The sequence below is a fragment of the Heterodontus francisci genome, chromosome 38 (genome assembly GCF_036365525.1).
Source record: "Heterodontus francisci isolate sHetFra1 chromosome 38, sHetFra1.hap1, whole genome shotgun sequence".
In the NCBI taxonomy this organism is placed as follows: domain Eukaryota; kingdom Metazoa; phylum Chordata; class Chondrichthyes; order Heterodontiformes; family Heterodontidae; genus Heterodontus; species Heterodontus francisci.
Genome location: NC_090408.1, coordinates 26,946,249 through 26,971,131, shown reverse-complemented (window position 1 = coordinate 26,971,131; position 24,883 = coordinate 26,946,249). Strand labels below are relative to the sequence as shown.

General features: G+C 38.8%; 1 protein-coding gene across 5 annotated transcripts in view; it reads left to right on the top strand.

Moving 5' to 3' along the window:
* Nucleotides 1-17,913, top strand: part of secisbp2l (SECIS binding protein 2-like) — an 84,919-nt gene extending 67,006 nt beyond the window's left edge. For all 5 annotated transcript variants that reach the window (XM_068017931.1, XM_068017930.1, XM_068017929.1 and 2 more), the window contains 7 exons: nucleotides 4,329-4,498; nucleotides 5,198-5,336; nucleotides 8,930-9,092; nucleotides 12,189-12,409; nucleotides 12,503-12,657; nucleotides 15,015-15,231; nucleotides 16,085-17,913. In XM_068017931.1, the coding sequence (XP_067874032.1) occupies nucleotides 4,329-4,498; nucleotides 5,198-5,336; nucleotides 8,930-9,092; nucleotides 12,189-12,409; nucleotides 12,503-12,657; nucleotides 15,015-15,231; nucleotides 16,085-16,716 (1,697 nt within the window). In that variant the 3' untranslated portion in view covers nucleotides 16,717-17,913. The remainder of the gene's footprint in view (nucleotides 1-4,328; nucleotides 4,499-5,197; nucleotides 5,337-8,929; nucleotides 9,093-12,188; nucleotides 12,410-12,502; nucleotides 12,658-15,014; nucleotides 15,232-16,084) is intronic.
* The last annotated feature ends 6,970 nt before the right edge of the window (nucleotides 17,914-24,883 follow it).

Below are 24,883 nucleotides of genomic sequence, written 5' to 3'. Positions count from 1 at the left end.
ACTGGGCTGGTCCTTTTTTGTTTAGCGAGGTTATACAGCAGAGAAACAGTCCCTTTAGCCCATCATGTCCATGCCGGCCATCAAGCACCTATCTATTCTAATCCCATTTTCCAGTACTTGGCTCGTAGTCTTGTATACTATGGCGTTTCAAGTGCTCATCTAAATACTACTTAAATGTTGAGGGTTCCTGCCTCTACCACCCCTTCAGGCAGTGTGTTCCAGATTCCAACCAAAATAATTGTCCTCAAATCCCCTCTAAACCTCTTGCCCTTCCCTTAAATTTCAAGTTGAAATTATATTTATACTCACTGATTTATTTTTCTGTACCACAGGCCATTCTTTGTTTGGTACCCCCTCCCCTCCCCTCCCCTCCCCATACCTGCCATATTAAAAAGAAATGCAGGCTACTTCTCATATGCTTTTGTACTTAATGCCATCTTTTTAGAGCTAATGGAGAACAAGTTGCCACGTAGAATATATCCATCCATTCCTGTAAAGAACACATTGCCTCGCGTGTCTACCTTACAGTCCAGTTTTTCCTATTCTGTGACGTCTGTAACGTCTCTTCTACATAAACTGTTGCTGCTAATTGACAGAACGGTGTACCTGTATTACTGAGCCAGCCAGTATGGGGCTTTGTTATTCTTGACTAATCTGAATCATGGCACTGTATTTTATTTTTGTACCGCTAGGAGCGGCAGCAGGCGAAAAAAATGGCAGCCCGCACGACAGGCTGCGTGCCGTCACGCTGCAGCGATCTTCAGCCCAGCGGCTCATTATAATATGCAGGGCAGCTAGCCCACCCCCCCCCCCCCCCCCCCCCCACCCACCCAAAATCGTGTTAGGGGCGGCGTCGATGACGTTGCCTGTTTCTGCTCGGGCGCTGTTGCCATTTTTAAAGGACTGCCAGGCCTGCGATGACGGATCAAAGTTGACCCCAGCACCCCCCGCGCCAACTGCAACAAAAAATAGACCCACACCACACACCCAACTACACCAGAAAAGCCCAGATTACGCCTTTTCCCTCCCAAATGTACTAATTGCAGAGTTGACCCCTCACCACCCCCCACCACCCAACTGACCTAGTGCAGAGTTCAACCCTTCCCATTTCTCTCTTTTCCCCCCCCCCCAACCACTACAAATGCAGAGCTCCCTCCTTCCCCACCTCAGTGGCACCAGCTTTCCCTGGACAGGAAAGTAGTGAAGGCGCGGGAGTGCCACATGTCACTCGGAAGATCCGGAACTGTAAGATCATTCCGATTTCCATTTAAAAAGCTGGTTTGAATATTGAAATTTGGGTCCCACTAAGGAGTGGTGGATGTGCCGCCACGGAGCTTCCCTGTTGCTGGTAAGATTGGGCCTGGCATTCCTGTCATCGGGCTCCGTGGCGGGCCGCTCCAATCTTCCAGCCCCCTGCCACGGAACCTAATGCCAGAAGCTCAAAATCCTGCCTACTGTGTGTATTTTTAAATTAAATGTTGAAGTAGAGGCTGTGAAGAGCAGAGTCGGGCAGTCAGCTTGCAGAGGGATTCAGGCTGCTCCACAGAGGTCTGTGAAAAAAAATCCCGGTCCAGTGATCACAAGCTTTGAGTTGGAGAACCAACCAACGGTCGGGGATCTGGTGAGGAGCCCTTAAAAAAGGGTAGAAAATTGTTTCTAATGGTGCACTATACAAGCAGCACCGGGAAAACCAAACAAATCCTTAGCAAAGGCAGATCGAAGGTTGGTGGCATTACATGAGGCTACTGTGAGGCTGAAAAACACGGGAAAACTTCCAAAAAGCACAGGAAAACTTCCAGTACAGGAAGGAAAATTTAAAATAGAAAGAAAACTACATAGAAAGTTTAGAGAAGCTATGGTTCTTACATTTCCCAAAGCCCTTTATTCATATATAAGGAGCAAGAGGGTAACTAGAGAAAGGATTGGCCCACTCAAGGACAAAGGAGGAAAGTTATGCGTGGAGTCAGAGAAAATGGGTGAGATTCTAAACGAGTACTTTGCATCGGTATTCACCGAGGAGAGGGACATGACGGATGTTGAGGTTAGGGACAGATATTTGATTACTCTAGGTCAAGTCGGCATAAGGAGGGAGGAAGTGTTGGGTATTCTAAAAGGCATTAAGGTGGACAAGTCCCCAGGTCCGGATGCGATCTATCCCAGGTTACTGAGGGAAGCGAGAGAGGAAATAGCTGGGGCCTTAACAGATATCTTTGCAGCATCCTTAAACACGGATGAGGTCCCGGAGGACTGGAGAATTGCTAATGTTGTCCCCTTGTTTAAGAAGGGTAGCAGGGATAATCCAGGTAATTATAGACCGGTGAGCCTGACGTCAGTGGTAGGGAAGCTGCTGGAGAAGATACTGAGGGATAGGATCTATTCCCATTTGGAAGAAAATGGGCTTATCCGTGATAGACAACATGGTTTTGTGCAGGGAAGGCCATGTCTTACCAACTTAATAGAATTCTTTGAGGAAGTGACAAAGTTGATTGATGAGGGAAGGGCTGTAGATGTCATATACATGGACTTCAGTAAGGCATTTGATAAGGTTCCCCATGGTAGGCTGATGGAGAAAGTGAAGTCGCATGGGATCCAGGGTGCACTAGCTAGATGGATAAAGAACTGGCTGGGCAACAGGAGACAGAGAGTAGCAGTGGAAGGGAGTTTCTCAAAAAGGAGACGTGTGACCAGTGGTGTTCCACAGGGATCCGTGCTGGGACCACTGTTGTTTGTGATATACATAAATGATTTGGAGGAAAGTATAGGTGGTCTGATTAGCAAGTTTGCAGACGACACTAAGATTGGTGGAGTAGCAGATAGTGAAGGGGACTGTCAGAGAATACAGCAGAATATAGATAGATTGGAGAGTTGGGCAGAAAAATGGCAGATGGAGTTCAATCAGGGTAAATGCGAGGTGATGCATTTTGGAAGATCCAATTCAAGAGTGAACTATACAGTAAATGGAAAAGTCCTGGGGAAAATTGATGTCCAGAGAGATTTGGGTGTTCAGGTCCCTTGTTCCCTGAAGGTGGCAACGCAGGTAAATAGAGTGGTCAAGAAGGCATACGGCATGCTTTCCTTCATCGGACGGGGTATTGGGTACAAGAGTTGGCAGGTCATGTTACAGTTGTATAGGACTTTGGTTCGGCCACATTTGGAATACTGCGTGCAGTTCTGGTCGCCACGTTACCAAAAGGATGTGGATGCTTTGGAGAGGGTGCAGAGGAGGTTCACCAGGATGTTGCCTGGTATGGAGGGCGCTAGCTATGAAGAGAGGTTGAGCAGATTAGGATTATTTTCATTAGAAAGGCGGAGGTTGAGGGGGGACCTGATTGAGGTGTACAAAATCATGAGAGGTATAGACAGGGTGGATAGCAAGAAGCTTTTTCCCAGAGTGGGGGATTCAAATACTAGGGGTCACGAGTTCAAAGTGAGAGGGGAAAAGTTTAGGGGGGATATGCGTGGAAAGTTCTTTACGCAGAGGGTGGTGGGTGCCTGGAATGCGTTGCCAGCGGAGGTGGTAGATGCGAACATGATAGCATCTTTTAAGATGTATCTAGACAGATACATGAATGGGCAGGAAGCAAAGAGATACAGACCCTTAGAAAATAGGCGACATGTTAAAGTAGAGGATCTGGATCGGCGCAGGCTTGGAGGGCCGAAGGGCCTCTTCCTGTGCTGTAATTTTCTTTGTTCTTTGTACTGTTGATACATATATGTGAGCTGTGTAGCGCTTATTTTGAAAAGTTGTATGGAAAAGTAAAACACATTTTAAATTCTATTTAATACTATATAATTTTATCTGTTACAAAAGGTAACTTGAGCATATTTTCCTGTCATTTTTAATATTTTTGTATTAATGTGGACTATTTTTTAGGAAATGGAGCATTGCCACTTTTGGCAGACATTGTTAATATGTCACACACCTAGGTCTGGTCTGCAGTAAAGCACCTGTATTGAACCAGTGTCAATCCCTTCTAATATCTACTTGTGCTGAATTGTGTGCTTTCTTTTGTGCAGTGGAGTTGGGTTGACTCCTCAAATGAGGATCATTGCAACTAGCAGAAAGATAAGCCTTTCATTCTGTAAATCTGGACTGGATTCAAGCTCCGGTCTCGGACAAAAATTATCATATGCTGACCGATCACATGAACATGTATCCCAAGTTTTGCAGTTTAAATTCTTATTTTCTATGCCATCTCGTTACTTGACTTTTTTGAAAATACAGAAATTGTTCTTTTGATTAAATCTGAGAAGACACTTTTGTAGTATGATGGAATGGATTTTGTGATTTAAATATTTTGCTAATTGAGATTTTCTTTTTTTGCCAGTTGGTACAACTACACTTTTATCTGTCAAAGACTGTGGGAGCATGAAAACTTTACATAAAAATCAGCAGTTTATTGGATTTCATAATCCATTGGATTCTGGTGCCCCAAGGATGAAGAGAGGAAAGGAAAGGGAGATTCCAAAAGCGAAGCGTCCGACAGCACTTAAAAAGGTAAAAACTTGGTTGAGTAGTGCTGCACATTGAGAAAATTATCACTCTAAATGAAATAAAAAGAATATATCCAGTGTTTTTAGTTGAATAGAAAGTAACTGCAATCTAAAACAGATTTTCAATCTTCCCATGAGCTTGAGGATGAAAACTTAGTTTATAAATTTCTGTGAACAGCTTCAGTCCCACCTAAAAATGTTTGCTTTTAATGGAATTTACTTGTAGTAAATGAAATATTTTTGATGATTAAGAACGGTTGTGTTAGAATAGAAATTAGTTGACTTACTGACCAACTATGTGTTACTTGAGTGACATTAGAACATGAATATTTCTAATTAGTGAATTTTGTTGGGATGGCTTGTAGTTACTAAGTGGGAAGAAGGGGTCAAGTAAAGAATTGTACACAAGGACTCCATTCTTCAACTGTGGACTGTAGCTTCTAGCAAAACATTGAACATCCTTTGTCCCGCTAACTAAATGGAAAGTGTTGAGGCAGGAAATCAGCAGAGAAGATGACAACTGCTGTGGAGGGATTTGAAAGATGTATAAGTTTTAAGATCATTTGTACATGAAATGTAAATTTTGTTTTAGGCTGTCCTATTTAATGCAGTGATTTGACATTCTCAGATGGGGGAAGTTATGATACTGTATCCCAGTTACTGTTCCAGTTGTTAAATTAAAGCTTTTTCCCCTTGTGTACAGATTATTCTGAAAGAAAGAGAAGAGAAGAAAAATAGATTTTCAATAGAACCAACAGTTGTAGGATCAGAGGAGCAAGGGGACGTACAGCTGAATTTTCCAGAGGAGCAGCCGATAACCCAGGAAGTGGTTTCTCAGGAAGGCAAGTCTTGAGCGGGTGGGGCGGGGGGGTTATTTTCCTTACACTACCATTTGGACTGTCTTTACATTTTTATAATTCTAGTTTATGAATGGCATTGGCTTGTTTCTATGTACTGACTTTTTAACTGTTTGAATGCCTTCCACAATTTTTTTGTGTGCTGGTGACTGACTACTTTGTTAAAAATGTGTAACTGGACTGTGTGATGCTTACTGGCTGCTATTAATGAGGCTTCCTGATTAACCAGTAGGAAATTAGGCCATTAAGTAATGTCGCTTTTTCTCTTATAAAAGCCCTCAAAGTAACTGCCTCACATTGTAAAGGGTTCTGTGCAGCAGCCCAGCTGACAACTGAGAAACTTATTTAGAAGTCATGCTGGAATTGGCTAAATGCTGCACATATCTTCATCTAAATCTCAATGTGAAGCAGACAGGTTTTCTGCAGCTGCTACCGCACCATTTAAACTGTTATCTTTTAAAGTTGTGAGAGCTGTAGTGTTGGACTTTAATATTTTAAATGAGCACAAAAGTAAGTTCTTTTTTAAAGAAAATACTCACTTAGCTGTCTAGTCTAGATTTTAAAGACATATTTTTGGATTTTCATAGGGACAGCAATGTGCGCAGTTCTTTTGCTCCCATAATAAAATGATCATCATTTACATTTTCTTTGGTCTCCCTTCACAAAGATTTGATTGGAATATGTAACCATTTTCATCAAGTGATCTTTCTCCACTGAATTCCATATATATAAGGCTCTGTTCTGGCTTCCAACTGTAGTTTCTCACTTACCCCCAAAAAGCCAGGAAGGTTCCAGGTTCAGTGCCTGGTCTGTGCCAAGTTAACCAGTATCAAATGAGCAACCAAGGAACATTACAGTTGCCTTCAGCTTCCAGAGGCAATGTTCTCACTCAAATGCTATCCAGCTGAAATGATTTGTCTATGGATGGAGGCAAAAGATCAAGTTCAGCTGTGATGCCAATCACTCTTAAATAGCTGGCACAGTTGATGCTTATGCTTGTTGAATGACCACTTGGACAAGGTACAGAGGGTGCCCAAAATCCTTGGAAGCATCCCTCAGCAAGAAATTGAGTTTAGGAATTGAGCAGAAAAAAAATTAAAGGAAAAATTGTGCTTTCTGCTAGCCCAAGAAGTGATGGTCAGCTGGCTTTGTGGTGGCAGTGTGAAGAGACAAATGCACAATGCACATTGTGGTTGCAGTCTCAGTACCCCTCAATGGGCAATGCTTTTTATAGGGTGAGGGCAGAACAAACCACACATGAATAAGCTTAAGATGCAAGTAGCTTATTTAATCCTATTTATCAAAAAGCAAATCTGCAAGACAGTAAGGTCTAGATAGGGTTATCCAACATCAAGCCCGAAGGCCAGAATCCGGCCCGCCGAAGGTTTCCATCTGGCCCATCAATCTGCACCACGGCTTGGCTCTGATTGACGGCTCCCCTGTATGTCAGACGAAGTGGGTAGGTGGGACCTGCGTCTGACGGGCTGTCCGGGCGGCGTTAGTTCTGTTTGGTGGAATGCGGCGCAGGTGGACTGGAATTGGTTGCCCCTGCTGCTTTTGGCAATTCATCAAATGTCCTGTATCCTGCACACTAGGAAGGGTCCTCCACTCGCCCCAACTTAAATAAAACAGGCATGGTAAGCATCCAGCTGTGGGAATGACTGCTGCAGGGAGTGAGGAGCACGGAGCCGGGAACATGGGAAACACTGGAGACGAGGGGTGAGGGGAGAGAGAGAGAGGAGAAAGGGGTGGGGAGAGAGCCAGACAGTCATAGTCATTTACTTACAGCACAGAAGAAGGCCATTCGGCCTATTGAGCCCATGCTGGCTCCATGGAGCTATGCAGTCAGTCCCACTTCCTGGCCCGATCCTTGTAGCCCTGAAAGTCTATTTCTGTCTGGCCATCCAACTTCCTTTTGAAGTCATTGATCACCACCCTTGTGGGTAGCGAGTTCCAGGTCATTGCCACCCGCTGCGTAAAAAAAGTGCTTCCTCATATTCCCCCTGCATTTTTTGCCCAAAACCTTTAATCTATGTCTCCTAGTTCTAGAAGGGGGAGGTGGGGGTGGGCGGGGCGGGTATTAGGTGGAAGAGAGAATGAGATGCACACGCACACGCACTCACACATACATGGAGAGAGATCAAGGTCACTCCTGTACAGATGAAAATCTATCCAGAATACTCTACATCGCCGCATCAAGTGTGCGGGCAGAGATTTACTACTTGTGCAAGGAAAAACAATGCCAGGTATGTCAGTAAATCAGTTTTCAATATAGTGACTAGACAGTAAGTCAATAAATTAGTCTTCTCATTTAAAGTTTCTTCACAAAAATGCACATTAGTTATTATTTTGATAGTGTGATATATATTTTTTAATGCCTTTATCTTTCTGAAATTTACTCACTGGCCCCCTATGTCAGGCAAAAATTGTAATATGGCCCCCCCACATGAAAAGCTTGCACAACCCTGGTCTAGATAGACTGCATAACGTTTGAGGGCCCTAAACAAGGATGGACTTTATATCTTAACACCAAACAGTTCTGACACTGGTGTCATCAAAACTTCAGTCATGTCTATCTCCTGAGGCAAAAGATTCCTCTATGCATTTTCTTTGTTTCCATGGTCATTTCTAAGATTGGCTCAGGAAATCCTAGTTATTCTAGCACCTAACTCCTAGCAAAGGAATCTCTTTCTTGAAACTTGAGCATCAATCAACTTTTTTTAGCATACATTATTGGTAGCTGGTCAAATGTGCCATAATTAAATTTGCTGTCTCAATTTGAAAGCTTAGCTTCCTAGAAGACCAGTCTGAGGGGAAAAATGACCACCTTTGGCAAATCTGTCACTAAATCCAGACTAACAGATTCTAACCTCCCAGGAAATAACAGTTTGAAAAGGTTACAGCTTTTTTGCCTTGTAGTTACTTCATGCCCAATGTGTATCTGAGGCATGCTTCCATCAAGCATGATGTCTTAATCTGGCATTTGAGGAAGACAGTTTGGAAATGCACTGCTCCAAGTTACGTCTGAATGTTTACATATTCAGAGTTCTGTTGCCAGTTTCTAAACTGCTTTGGTAGTGTGATTAAAGATTAAACCAAAGAGAATTTTTTTTTGCTGTAGATATGGTCCTCATTCTTCAACAAGAAGTTTACACTTTGAGCTTTAACCAACTCACCCTTCAGTTCCCCATTTGACCTCCTGATTCTTGAGCTATTACTTTGAAGTTTTATGTTGTATTGCTTATTTTATCATTTGAAATATCTGCTGACTTCTGTGGTCAACTAACTGATGATATAATCCAGAATAAGACTGAATATATTGAAGTGGGGAAGATGACCACCAAAATAGCTGCGTAAGTTCTTTCAGGACAATGTTTATTTTGTTGTACCACCTTGCATGCCCCAAATGGGATGTATATGGAGGCTGAACATCTTCAAAGTTTGAAGACCATGTGTATAGTAGGTAATTTTAACATTGTAGCATATGTTGTTGAAATGAACAGATGTTAACGATGAATGCAGTAGCTGTAATAAAAAAAAATGAAGCAAATTAACTTAGTTAGTTTTCTTATTTTCAGACATTGGATTGAGTGTTCCCAGTGACACATCTCTGTCTCCTGCAAGCCAGAATTCCCCATACAGTATGACTCCAGTTTCACAAGGGTCCCCAGTCAGCTCAGGAGTTGGCAGTCCAATGGCTTCTTCAAGCATCACAAAAATTCATAGCAGGCGTTTCAGAGAGTAAGCTTTTTAGGAGAATTTATAAAAAGCTATCTTTTTCTCACTTGAAATTTTGTGACAACTTTGTTTTTCTGCAATGAAGAAAGTAAAAATCTTCATTTGGAATTATAAAGCTTTATTGAAAATCTTTGCTGTTTTGATTCTTCCAGTTTCATCTCTGGTTTTGGCAGTTTACACATTTTGAAGTTGAGACTTGACCCCTCAGAACTTACCTGAAGGGGAAGCTTGTTCGATAGAATTGTCTTGCACCCCTCAATATTATATAGGGTGATATCTGTATTGCTGCTGTCTTCCTGTTGCCTTTTGCATTGGAACTGTGTATAGTACTGCCCCCAGCCATCTTAATCCATTCTGTCTCATTATGAATAGGAGCATTGGGCAGAGAAGTGCTTGCAATTCGTAATGCTGTATAAGATGGGATGAGTTCTGTGTAAAATGTCTGCTTCCAGAATTGTATAGATGTATAGATAGTTCTATTTGATATTGAAGGATCATGGAACAATTCAGCAGTATATACCAATACTATCAGACTGTAAACTGATCTTTTATTTAAAGCTGTGAAATGTAATTGGATGCATGTGGAGAATTAAATATAGGCTGAAGATTGGCATTAAACCCCTATATTTTCAATATGAATTAGCTGACCAAATTGGAAATAGGAAAGAGTTAAAGGTGCTGTGATCACAACATTATGGAAATAATCTTGGTGCATTCCATTATATTCTTTTAAGTATTGTTCGAACAAGCTATTGCTATTTGTAGAACTGAATTGTTCTGCATTTAAGCAGTCGGTTAAAGCATTTTTAAGCTCCCCCACCCACCCCCCGTTTTAATATCTTGAATGCCTAGCTTCTATATGATCACATTCAGGATCATTTAGTAACTGCAAAGAGTGGTATTCCAAGAATTTTATTTATTGATGATATGCAAAATCTTAGTGCCAAGATATGTGTGTGTATTTACAAAAGACTTCTGTTTCTGTAGCCTAAAGATTCCGTACAAGTTTTCCTTTGCTGTTAAACACTAAAATCATGAGAAATGTCAGCTACATGCTGCTGCTTAAGTAACTGAAGTGAAGGTTGAGTAAAGACCCTTTGCGACATTTTTGAATGAATGATAAATATTGGTTTTAATTTCCTGACTGGCCATTACAGGAGGGAAGGAAGAATTTTTATTTAAAGCATTTTATTTATTTTTTATTTAGCGATACAGCACTGAAACAGGCCCTTCGGCCCACCGAGTCTGTGCCGACCAACAACCACCCATTTATACTAACCCTGCAGTAATCCCATATTCCCTATCACCTCCCTACACTAGGGGCAATTTACAATGGCTGTAGGAGGAAACCGGAGCACCCGGCGGAAACCCACGCAGTCACAGGGAGAATTTGCAAACTCCGCACAGGCAGTACCCAGAATTGAACCCGGGTCCCTGGAGCTGTGAGGCTACGGTGCTAACCACTGTGCCGTCCTGTTTTGTTTATCCACCTTTTTTTTTGTCAATGTCCACCGCTTGCCAACTTGCCACCAGTTTTGAGAAGGAATAGAAACTTCTAATGGAGCATTTTTGATACCATTGATTGCACACTAGTGTACAAATGTATGAGAGTGTAAAGTTTTGAATAAAGGGAGAAATAACTTCAAAATAACTAGTAACCAAATCTATGATTTCTCGTCAAACTGTGGATTCCATCAAAAATGGGCCTATTTGAAGCCATTTGTTTTCCATTCACACTGAAGGAAGAAACGTAGTGCCAGAAGCACTGGTATTGGATGGAAAACATTTCTCTCCGAGCTACAGAATAATGTCATTACTACAAAAATAACAATTGTCTTGTTTGTACCTCTTGATGGTACTCTAACAGGCGATATATGGCTTAATCTATTGGAAAAAATTAAAACTAATGTCAGTTTTGTGACTTTATTTTTTACTTTCCCATTGGTGTAACAGTTTTCTTATCATTGGGCAAGTACTTTAAGTACTCTTAACCTAGTTATACTGCACATTTGACATGGTATGGTGAAATCATTTACATCCTATAGATGTGAAGCATGAAATATAATGCTCCCAATTTCTTAAAAATAGGCAGTTTAGCATCAGTTGTGAGATTGCCATAAAGAGGTATCTAGTTCTGCACTTAAGTTGCTGTATAACTTAAAGCAACATGTTGCCAAATTTTTTAAGTTTCAAATGAGCCACCTTTAAAGCCACCTTCAGCACTGTAGGTGTACTTACCCACATGGACTGCAGCGGTTCAAGAAGGCAGTTCACCATCACCTTCTCGAGGGCAATTAGGGATGGGCAATAAATGTTGACCTAGCCAGCGATGCCCACATCCCATGAATGAATAAAAAAAAAAAAATTCTGATGTAGAAAGGAGCTGATTTTGTACAGTTCACTGGCATCCCCAGGCTGACCAGAACTTCACACATGTATGTTTTTTTAAAAAATGCATACACAGAGCCATGCTTTTTCATTTGTGTGCATTGCGAATGGACAGTATAACCATTGGCTGCCTGTTCATTCTGGTATCAGAAAAGACTCTGTACTGCTTGATGATAAATGGAGACATTTGGCTATAAACTGCCAGTTAATGTTCAGCCTTGTTTTGTTAGTCAGTATTTGGTTAATGGGAAAGATAATTTAAGAATATTTGGACTGAAGCAGTTTCCTTTTGAAATACTTTGTACAGTGTTTGCTTAATAGAAATACTTCGATGAATGGAACATTATACTTGCCATGGAAACATTTCAACTAAGAAGAGTATAGTAGGTTGGATTGAAGATATTTGTGTTAATTTTTATTAAGAAACAGTTTATTTATGCTGTCCAATAAAGATTACTAACCAGTTAATGACCATTCAAATATTAATAAAGTTCTCGAGTGTGTGCTGATAGACCCCTAACCTTCAATTGTTTGTGAATGCCCTACAAATTGAAATATCTCTAACTTTAGCATTGTCAAATGAACAATTGTAAGTCGTTTGAAAAAAGTCACAAGATTTTTTTATGTAACTTTATCAGCACTGCAGTTGCTAACATGAAAAACCTGTTTAGAAATAATTTGGTTTTCATTTTAATTTTTTCCCTTTACCAGATATTGTAACCAAGTGCTTAGTAAAGATATTGATGAATGTGTGACGCTATTGTTGCAAGAACTTGTTCGCTTTCAAGAACGAATTTACCAGAAAGATCCAGTCAAAGCTAAAATGAAGAGAAGACTTGTCATGGGTCTGCGTGAAGTGACCAAGCATATGAAATTAAAAAAGATTAAATGTGTGATCATCTCTCCAAACTGTGAGAAAATTCAGTCAAAAGGTATAGTAGGCAGTATTTTCTTAAAGTAGTGTAGGCATGCAATGCTGAAATAATACTATGTCTAATTTATCCTTTATTTTGTTCGTCCCTCAGGTGGACTAGATGAAGCTTTATACAATGTGATTGCCATGGCGCGAGAGCAAGAAATTCCTTTTGTTTTTGCTCTTGGACGTAAAGCTCTTGGGCGTTGTGTGAATAAACTTGTTCCTGTAAGTGTTGTGGGGATCTTCAACTACAGTGGTGCTGAGGTATGTTTTTGGGTTTTCAACTATGCCACTGCCATTGTAATGTTAGCACAAAAGCCAAACAGTGGAATTCAGTTCTAATTGACTTAGGCAGTGTTCTTTGCTTGTTAGTTCCAGCCAGATGATTGCCACATGTGGATCCAGGTAACTGTGCACTTTTGCTAATCGGAAAGTCAAAGGGAACAGATTTTCTTTCCTGGGAAAGAGCAGTACACTGCTATAAAAACTAAATACAAGGCAAATGTGTTCGGCATGAAATAAAAACATTGTTAAAGTGTTCATATCTAAAGTAACTTACTGTCCAGCAAGCAATGTGCAGTTAACGTCTGTCTCTTTCCCATCTGCGTTTAGATTGTTCAGCCAGTTATTCAAGATTTTATCTTTTTTTAAATTATATATCAGGTTAAACAGTATGGACTGTGGGATTTTCAAGTTTTTGATGTCTCAATGCCCTCAAAATGTAATTTTTGTTAATGAAGGATAGAGCAAGTTGTGCCAGGCATTTTATATCTGTAGCAAATAATGTACAAAGTACATTCGGTAATAAGAGGAAAGAAACTAACTCCACACCAGTTGACAAGACAAGTCAATACAGTTCTAATTGGCATTCCCAGAAGTTATTGCCGAATTGTACTCCATTAGCTGCAAAGTTCTTCCTTGCCCATGAAGCATCAAAGAAAGTCACTCGATCTGATCCTTGCAACCAAAGGGCTATGGATCATTATATGCAAGTGGGGAAAAAACAGCACAATTGGCAAAAGGTTTTGGAGAGTAAGATTTGATCTGTATAGCCTAATGAACACTATAAGCATTAAAACTGAATTTCACTTGTATTTGGATATAATTGCATTGCTAATGTGATTGGGAGGGATTTAGCTCAATAGGTTTAATTTAAATATTAAATCCATTTCTTGAATGTTTGTGCACTCTAAAGCTCTTCCTGTTATGTCAACTTAAAAGAAAAATTGGTGCATAATTTTGCTAAAAGCCAGTTCTGGAGTTTGACTTCAGAGTCAGAAATCTCAGTATTAAAGTTTGACCTGCCCATGTTATTCCAGTCACCTGGTTAAACTTTGACATCCCTTTCAGGACCACTTTTGAGGCCTGAAAAGGCTGATATAACTCATTTGCAGCATTGAAGTGCCACAGGAACAAACTTTCATTGGCAGTGCTGGAAGAGGTGTGAACAGCAGCGGTCATAGAACTGACTCCTAACATATTCCACTGGTCACAGTTGTCCAGTTTGAGCTCCTTACATTTATTGATGTACTTTGTTGCCTATTATTTAGCAAATTTGTTCAGTTTATTATTTTTATCCCAGGAGTTTTAATTTTAGCAAAGGCATTTGTGACAGACATCTTTTTGGATGCTTTCTTTGTATCCATCATATTACTCTCATCCAACAAAATACTTAAATCTTCAAAATAATTCACACTTGTTTGAATGACTTGCCTTTTTTTATATACCTCTACTGGCTTGGAATGACTGCCATTAATGGCAATGTGCTTGAAATTCTTCTTTAATGCACTAATATTTTTCGTAGCAAACGTTAAACTAATAGACCAATAATTCTCAGGGTGATATTTCTGACCTTTGTTCTTAAAATTGGAACATGGCTAATCTTCTGGTACTGTTACGAATTGCAGAAATTCTCACCCACAATAATCCAAGCTGCCCTACTTTCCTATCTCTCTGCTGCTTGACCAGCTATCAGTTCTGGATGAGCCACAGTTTCCTCCTGTTCGACATTGGAAACACCAAAGCTATTATCATAGCAGCACCTCCCTCCATTCCTGCCTTGCTTCATGTTTTTTTAAACTCCTTTCCATGCCTTTTTCACCCCCTGGATTCAACTATTCCAGTGCTATCCTCGCCAACCTTCTATCCTCCATTCCAACTAAACTTTGCATCCATAACTCTGCTGTCTGTATCCTATCCTGCACCAAGCTCATCATCACTACTATCTTTGCTGACCTACATTAACTCCCTGGTCCTCCAGTGCCTCCAATTTAAAATTCTCATCTTTGTGTTTAATTCCCTTCATGCCTTTGCCCCTCCCTATCTCTGTAACCTCCCTGTGAGATGTCATGTGTTCAGCCACCCACGCGCTCTAATTCCCTTACGAAACTTTTCCAGCACCCTCTTCCTTAGCAACTCAGGGAAGGTAGCTTTATATGTCATGGAAGGGAAGAATCATTTTGGCTGTCAAAATGAATCAAAACAACAAACAAATCTATCTTAACTGAATTATGTCCTTCATGATTTTCCCTTTATCACCCTGGCTTATTGTAGTACGTGCAGGCTCCTTTTTGATGGGTAATGAAAGTTCAAATAAACAATTGTTGCATTTCCATATTTAGAACTTGTTTAATAAATTGGTGGCATTAACTGAGGAGGCCCGTAAGGCGTACCGTGATATGGTGACAGCTTTGGAGCAAGAGCAAGCTGAGGAGGCCTTGAAGCACACCAGAAAAGTACCGCACATGGGCCATTCTCGCAACCCCTCTGCAGCAAGTGCAATTTCATTCTGTAGTGTGATATCTGAACCCATTTCCGAAGTGAATGAAAAGGAATATGGTACGTAATCAATTTTCAGGTGTTTTTGTTTTTTGCCACCAAAGGTAACCTTGTGTAAGTACTTAAAAAAAAAAACTCTTGTGTAATGCACTTCACTTCTGACTTTATAAAACAATAATGGATTTATTTAATTATGCAGACACGTCTGATTAAATGTTAAGAATACCAAATTTTAAAAAGACATTTAATAACTCTGTTGGAAAATGCTAATTGCCTTCATTCGAAAGTAATTTGTCTTGATTTTTTTTTGATAAAAAGGCTTATTCTAGTACGTTTGAGTTTTACTTTATATTTAAAAAATGACAAATTTGTTATGCTTGCGTTTTCTTGGAACAGATCTGTATTGTAGCTTGTTTTTCCAAATGTAGCATGTAAAATAGTGATTGTAGTGGGTGGTTGAATTTGGATAATATTTGTACAGATTCATTTATAAATTTTTTTTTTTGATCGCACTTCTTTACATTGAGCTACAGGGAAAAGATTAAAATACTGGTTTTCTCTGGGAATATCTACCCGACTTCTGGTTTATCCCTATCTTTACGATCGTTCCATGGAATCTTTATTACCCATAAAGATTAGTCATTTGGATTCGCTAAGATTTTGCCCTAAGAATTAGGCTTATGTTGTGTGGTTTACAATATTTGTAAGAAATTTGTGTATAGTGAAAATACCACATTTATTGTCCTTATTCATTTCTGTGATGTATTATGTAAAGATGCACAGTTTTTGAGAATTGAAATGAAACTAATTCAAGAATGTTACCATTCTAGAGAATTTGGAGGATGTCTTGCAATGTCCACTTTTTTATGTACTTCAAAAATATCAATAATCTTAAAATGCCTTTTTTATTTAGAAACAAACTGGCGAAATATGGTAGAGGCCACTGATGCCCCTGAATGTTCTGAGAGTGAGAAACCTGCATCAAGTGCAACCACTGTTCTGGATAAGTCTACAAGTTCACCAGCAGTCACAAGCAGTGCCAACAAACCAATCTTGGGACTAACCACTAGCTCTTCTGTGAGTCAGACAACACATGCTGCAAAATCCTCTGGTTCAGATAAGGAAGAAGGTAAAACTGATGATATGTTAGAATGGGCCTCTCAGCAGAGCACTGAGACAGGATCGCTTGATGGTAGCTGCAGGGATGTTCTTAATTCCTCCATGATAAGCACCACTAGCACTCTTGTACCAGACATGCTTGAAGAGGAGGAAGATGATGATGATGATGATGAAGAGGAGGAAGAGGAAGATTATGTCCCTGAACCTGTTGCCATAGTGGTAACATTTAGCAGCAGAATTGATGATTGGGTATCAGAAGCACAAAAAACACTGGAAACATTGCAGCTTGGCAAAAATATTGATAGTACAGAGGAAGATCGCAATGGGCAAAGTGACATAGAAGAACTAGATACAGTGGAGCAGATAGATGCAACTACAGAGAGTGAAGGTTCTCAACCTGCAGAATCAGAGAGCCAAACCTGTTAATCATTCTAGACCCTGGACCAGCAGCTCTATTTATAGAGCACAATTTATTTTTAGGTAGACTCGTGGGATTACAAAAATCGTTTTGTCAATTTTTGCAGTGCTACACAAGCAACTTTTAAAAGCATTGTGACCCCATTTAAGGTTACACTTTATTTGAAACGGGTTAAATATCTGGTTTACTATATACTTTTCCAAGTCTGTATTTAAACATTGATGTGCAGACCTGAAAGCCATAGATACAAGCCACAAAATAATTGGAAGCTTTTCTTGAATGCATTTGTTGAATTTGTTTCTTCTCTTGCAGAGTCGGAATTTATTTTGGTCTTTGAAAATACTTCTCTCCTATTAACTTACCATTTTGTTAACATTTGATTTTGATCAAAACAATATTCAAATTTTGTTTGTAAATATATGTAATTCAGAAAACCTCTGGCTATTTTCAATCAAATTTCATAGCATATAATAAACAGCTAACTATACAAAACCTTTTTGTGAGCAATCATTCGAGTCTACCTAGAGGGTTACTGTAAACAAAATACATCAATGACCTCAGGAACATTTAAGAACGTATAGGAACAATTAATTTAAGAATTTGCTGTTTATAGCCATCATTTCAATCTTTCACTGATTTATGATCTGAATTAGTAGTTGTACAGGTAAATCATAAAATCACATGTTAACAAGTTTTGTGTCATCTCAAAACCTGTCCTCCATAGATCCAAATATTTTGGTGTATTTGTTGATCATAAAATGTCTATTTTCTAGATGATTTATGAAAGTCCTTTCAGAATCTTTGGAGAAAATGTAAAAATTGTTGGAGAAAAGCCAGTAGTTTTGTTTACAAGAAATTCAGTCTCTTCAGTGGCAGTAGTTTTATAGCAGAATTTAATTCGACTGATTTAAAAAGTTCTGTCTGTCTGAGATTTGTTAGCAATGATGGTGTTTTTAAGAGATCTGCTCCTTGTACAAACTACTACTTTTCATCTTCAAAGTCCAATGGTATCTAGTGTGCAATAGATTAAAACTGATAAAGATGCATGGAACCAGACTTGTATATAATAAAACTATCTACCATTACTGGCTGTAAAAAGAGCATTACTGGGACCTGATGGACATTACATGGAATTTGCTTATATCAGGGTTTCATAAGTGTAGACCTGACTTGTATTTAGAAAGTTGATTAAATGGGTAAACAAATGTTACGCAGCTCTTTATTCTCAATTTATATAATTCCTATTTCTTCCTTCTACCCACTCACCCAAAAAAAATAATTTTGGGATTTAACCTGAAACAATGTGAAGCATTTATATATTTATTAAATATATAAGTCTGTCCTTGTGTGTGCATGGGGCAGTACTAGAAAATACTATTTTAAGTAGATGAACAAGCAAAATTCTTTTTAATATTTTCCTCAACAGCATTGTGCTACACAGGTTTACAGAAACATCAACGATAACAATAGTGATTATATAGTTAATCAACTAATGGTTCCTTTTTATCTGATCAGGCTTGCAATTTCTGAGGATGCAAGTGTGTTTGTCGACAAAACTTCAATTTTGTAACTGTTTACTTGTAGTTACACACTGTACCTGTGGTGCTGTCACTTAAGGTAGCATGACAGCTACTGTAACCGAGTAATATGCTCAGTGGAACCTTTGTGAATCTAGTTACTGAGGTTATATACTTTTGTGTCTTAATAGCATTTGAAAATTGATCTCGCATTCAAAGGTAAAAATGAGTAGCCGAGATCCATTTAAGCTGAAGTTCATATACGCTTGACTGAGCATATCATACCTGTGACTTCACTTGCATCATGATCATTGTGCAAATTTATTTTACATTGAATTGTTGGCAGCAGTTTCAATAAATCCGCAGGATGCATTCTACCATTGTAAAAAACACAAGAAAGAGGGAAGCATATTTTTAATGTGTCATTAAAAAATATCAGATCTTCTGTTCTGCTTGAATATTTACCACGTAAATTTTTTTGCTTGTTGCAGTACTGAGTGCAAAGAAATTATGCTTTTATTACTGAGATGTTTTAAGCTGCGGGGCTTAAATTGTGTGTAGGTTTTCTTCATTGACCTTCCTCAACTAACGTAAGCTGATTCCTACAAGTATGTTTAAAAATGGGAAACACTGTAGGTTGCGCATCTGTCTGAGCTCAATTTTCAGATGGCTTATGATGGAAACCAAATTGGGATTGAATGTTGCATCTAATTCAAAATGGCATGGAACCCCTGATTGGTGGATCTTTCAGCCACTCACTTATGCAAAGAAGAAAACATTTTCACTATGAAAATTTTGTTGCTTTATGGAAATGATGGGAGAAAACTACTGGTGTTTGCTGATTTACATTGATGAGCTTGGAAGTCTGTACTTCCTAGTCGCACCAGTAGGTGGTGTAGAACTTGATCTATAGCAACATCTGGTGCTGTTGAGACTTAAGAAAATATTTTTAACCTTTATAGTGAGGCTTCCTTTATCTTTTTGTTTAAAATCGTTAATTACATTTGTAAATTTATACCTAAGATAGAACTTTTGGTATACAAAATGGTGGAGGCTTTTAAACAATCTCTGGTATTTAATTCTTAATAACAAAGAACTAATATATTAAGCAAAGCAACTTTCAAAATTATTTTGTTACCTTAGTAGTTCTTCTTGGCTCCTTTCTAACGTAAGCAGATGTCCTGAACAAGTTTAAATTCTGCTTTGTATTATTACTGTTCAAAAAGAACACTTATTCCATCAGGATAGTGGTTATAAAGCTAACTTAACAACACACCATCCATGTTGAATTTCAAAAAAATACCTGCAGTTTATACAGTACCAATAGTATGTGGATAATCCAGTGGATCTTCCTCGTATCCCAGTTAATAGGAACCAGGTTTTTTTTCCCATGTACATTGCTCGTGTTTTGAATAGCAAAAGATTGTGAGCCATAAACATTTCTGTTTGGACACATTCCCAGGTTTGTATCCTGATGAGTACAGGATTTATTAGGCTTCTAATGCTCACTGCTAAAGAAATTTCAATCAGGAGAAGTGATCTGATTATGAATTGTACTGTATGGAAATGTTAACCATACTTGCCTAATCAATCCTGTAAGTTAAGCCATGTGATTGTGCTTCCTTCTAAGAGGCAGAAAAAGATGAGATTATTAACGTTCAGTAAAATGCCTCTTGCATTGTTAAATAAGAAATACAATTAATACCTTTGTATTTTATTGTCTCAAGGTCTTTTAGAACATGAATCAAAACCGAAAAGCAGGTGCAAAGTGAAGATTTAAATATTAGTTATATGAAGGGTGATCTGTTTTATGCTTGAAATGACTAGCATATTGCATCGCATTGTAATGTACATAATTCAGTAATTAAAGAGGCTTACTTTGCACTATGTAAATATCAGTAAACTTTCCCTTCTGTAACTAATAAATTATGCAGATTATTAAAGATTTTCTTGCATTGTGTAATTCATTCATAATTTGATTTGTGCTGTCAGCATTGATAGAGGGATTCAAATGTCTAAAATTAAGCCTCAACTGCTCTGGTTCTACAACTTTACTTGGCTGTACAAATTCTTTTCTATAGCTTTAATAGGTGCACAAATTTGGAGTAATAGTGAAGCATTGTATGATACTGAAGAATCACAAATAGTACAGTTCTATAGTTTCTAGTATATTATACATTGCCCTCCCTTTTTGTTGGTTAAGTAACACCTATTGCTGAAAATAGAGACATTTTGTCGAAGCTTTTCGTCTTGCACTCATCAGGACAATTCACAAGAATACCAATGTAAGGGAAAGCATGACAGTTAACTGCCAAGCTGTGTTTGAAATTTAAACCAGGCAGCTTGACTGGACTGTCTCAAGTTCTCTGCTGCCAAAACGACTATTTAACACACCTATCTTGTACCTTGCCTTTCAGTTAAACATTAAAAAGTACTATAAGCCCCTCCATTTTATTATAATCGCTGCTAAAAATGAGAACATGGGTATTTTATCTGAATCCTTTGTTACACACATGTATGTTTAAATCCAGAATCATATTAACCAAGTGTAATTAGAACATATGTGAAGGAATAGTACCTTTTTAAAACTAGTTTTTAAATAAAAATCAAGCATTTAAAGAGTTTTTCCATACAGGTAATTTTAAATGTTGCAGTCCTTTTTATTATTTTGTCTATCCTTGCTATATGGTAACCACCTTCAACCACGAAGCCAAAGAACTTTGCAGAAACTATTTTTAATAGCATTCTATCAATATAAAGCCTAAAGGTTGTAAGATGCAATTATTGTCCCAGATGCAGCAGTGATGGGCTGGCAGCACCTTAATTTTAATATTCTCATTCTTGTGTTTGAATCCCTCCATGGTCTCACTCCTCCAATTAGTCCCATTCCCCTGTCCATTCCAATATTCCTGCAAATCTTTTGCCTGAAAGTCTTTTCAATTCCCCTTTAAAATTAACTGTTTGAAAAGGCACTGTTTGAAAATTAGGTGTCTCCCTTTTAGGTCAGAGATGAGGAGAAATTTTTGCTCTTCAAGGGTTGTGCGACTTTGGAATTCTCTGCCTCAGAAGATGGTGGAGGCGGGGTCATTGAATATTTTAAATACGGAGGTAGATAGATTATTGTAATGAAAGGTGATGGGGGTAGATGGGAGTGGGATTTGAGACAGAAATAGATCAGCCATGATCATCATAAATGGCAGAGCAGGCTTGATGGGCTGAATGGCCTACTTCTGCTCCAAATTCGTATGGTCGTTTTCAATTTTTGGTTTGCATCCTTTTGTGCTCCAATATAAACCGACTTTCTTGGTGCTTTGTTAATTTTCTCTCCTACTTCCTTGCCGGGGCATGATTCCCCAGCACTATCCCCTTTGTGGTTTTGCCTAAACCATTCATGTGCAAGCCTTAATGGTGAGTGTCATGTTATATGCCAACAGGGAGCATCACCACTAAATCCAAACTAATCCCTATGTGAAGTTGGCACATGTAACATTTTACATAAAATGTGATACCGGATGTTGCATGCAAATTGCTCTTCATTTTTGCATCTAGGATAGGGGTCATATCCAAGCCTTTTAAGTATTCACCTTGTTAGATGGGGTAGCTATTAATATTTCCCATATTAATATTCTTGAACTGCCTCATATTAATTACTATAATACTATAAACGTAACTGCTATGACAAAAATTTCAATTAACTAAGTAACCAACCATTTTTTCTTTAACTCCTCAATTTATGAAAACACTACAAGTTGACATAACCAAAATGTATCTGAGTATCATAAATCAGGAGTCCATTGTAGTTGCTGTTTCATCAGCTCAGTTTTTGCTGCAGTTTAACCATTTACCTGTTTCTTTTTTTCATTTCTAAATACATAACTGCAAAAGCAGTGATATGTCAAGTTTTAGTTTTTATGTTTAGTTTGCTCTCTATCATAAGAAATAGGAGCAGGAGTAGGCCATCCGACCCCTAGAGCCTGCTCCACCATTCAATAAGATCATGGCTGATCTGTTTGTAGCCTTAACTGCACTTTCCTGCCTGCAAACCCCGCCCCCCCCCCATAACCCTTGACTCCCATGCCCAGCCTCCACTGCTCTCGGGATGAAAATTCCAAAAATGAACAACCCTCAGAGAAGAAATTCCCCTTATCTGTCTTAAATGGAAGATCCCTTAATTTGAAACTGTGCCCCCTAGTTCTAGATTTCCCCCATGAGGGGGAACATCCTCTCAGCATCCACCCTGTCAAGCCCCCTCAGAATATTGTGCGTTTCAATAAGATCACCTCTCATGCTGTAAACTCCAATGAGTATAGGCCCAACCTGCTCAACCTTTCCTCATAAGATAACCCCTTCATCCCAGGAATCAGCCTAGTGAAACTTCTTTGAACTGCTTCCAATGCAAGTATATCCCTCAAAAAAGGAGACCAAAACTGTACACAGTACTCTAGGTGCGTTCTCGCCAATGCCCTGAACTGTTGTCACAACCTGTAACGAATTCAACTTTCTGATATCTCTTAATAATCTCGCTAAGAAATCTTAAGATTTACAATGACAAGATTATACATAAATCAGATGGTGCACCCATAAAATGTGATATATTGTCTCTTGTATATTGGTTTCACCAGTTATGCATGCAGAGCTTCAGCAGTAAATAATTGAGAGTTATGTGACTCATTGTTACTCGGAAGGATTTCCGATACCTGTTGTCTGTTAAGTGAAAGATATCTATCTTCCATGGCTGGATACACTAGAAAACCTTTCACATTAAAGAGATATATTACCAAGGGGAAGAGATGTGCTCTGTGATGTCTGGTGATTGCTTCACAACCATAAATTGGTATTCCAACAGTCTTGCTTTATTTGCAAAAGTTGTTGCCTGAAACTCAAAGCCCAGCAATGTGTGTGCAAACTTACACTGTCAGGAGGCCAGAAGAAATGCATTTTGTCTGATTCCTAACACAATTGTGGAATCTTAATCTTGTTTAATAAATGTTTCAGCTTATTACACTGTGACCTATTAATACTTTGAATGTCACTCCTGGTCTATTGATATGTTGAGTCAAAGTGACGAGGCTATTCAACATGTGTGTGTATCTATAAATTGTCAGTAATGTTGAAATTCAATTCATTCTTTCCACCATTGTATTACCCAAAATTTTAACAGATATATCTACATAGTTGCATTTGCAAGTATATGATATACCCAATAGCGCTTGCGATTTTAAAAGATTCTTTCACGGGATGTGGGTATTAGTGGCAATGCCAGCATTTACTTCCCATCCCGATTGTGGTGAGCTATTTGGAACTGCTGCAGTCCATGTGATGCAGGTACTCTGTGCTGAGCAGTAGAGTGTTTCAGGATTTTGACCCAATGATGACAATGGAATGGTGATGCATTTCCAAGAGAAGATGGTGTATGACTTGGAGGGAAACCTGAAGATGGTGGTGACCCTGTGTGCCTACTGCCTTGCTCTTCTGGGTCGTAAAGGTTAGTGGATTTGGGAGGTGCTGTCATAGAATACTGCAGCCACGTTGCACCTGTGACAGAGGAAGTGAACGCTTAAGGTGCTGGATGGGTGTCATTCAAGTGGGCTGCTTTGTACTGAGTTGGAGTTGCACTCATCCAGGCAAGTAGCGAGTATTCCATCACACTCTTGACTTGTGTCTTGGGGAGTCGGGAGATGAGTTTCTCACTACAGAATATCCTGTTCTTGTAGCCACAATATTTATGTGGCTGGTCCAGTTAAGTTTTTGGTCAATGATGACCCCCAGGATGTTGAAGGTGGAATAAATATCACCTAATGTAACTACATCATCGATGTATTCCTGAATGGATTACTATCTGCATTTTTGCTACAAGTTGATAAAAGCTCATTTAAGCTATGGTCACTTCATGAAAGCAATGTTAAATGTCACTGAGGGATTAGATGATACCATGGGTTAGCTTATTTTTTGGGACATGGATTTGGATCCAGCTCATTGAAAGTCCTTCTATATGATTTGAGTTTGGGTACTCAATCTACCTTCTAATGAAAACAGGCTCTTAGCCCAAAGTTTTCCACTGTGGTCCAAATGTGATTTGCCAAACTAAACGTGAGGATATCAAAAATTGCTTTTGTGTATTAGAGATATTCTTGTAAGTTTTTAGCTTTTTAGTGGTGTAGTGTTTTAAATAGTGTTGTGCATTAGTGCTTAAGGTACCTGTTAATATTAATCCAGAATTGTCCACTCCCATCTTTGGCACTGCTGTAACATTGTTATGTGATGAATAAACAAGTGAGAATTCTCATTCTTGTAATTTATTCCACCCCCTTTACCTCTTACTCTGTGCTTGGGAGTGTTGGACATGTTTTAATTTTAACTTTTTTTTTCTTTGCTGTGCACTCGTTAGAAAATGCTTCCATCAAAAAGAATTGGAAACTGGTCAGTAGTTTGGAAGCATAACGAGATTGGAAGAAAGTCATGTGATCCTGACTTCAGTGAGTTTCACATTTTCGAATGAGTGCTCAATAATTGAAGAGTAAAATACTCGCTCTGTTCTTGTGTTTCCTTAAAACTTCTTATCTTTTACATGTTTAAAATATGCATTATCCATTCACCAAAAAAACTCACGAGAAGGGATTACTGACGTATGTAATTCATTTTTTTCCCCATACTTTGT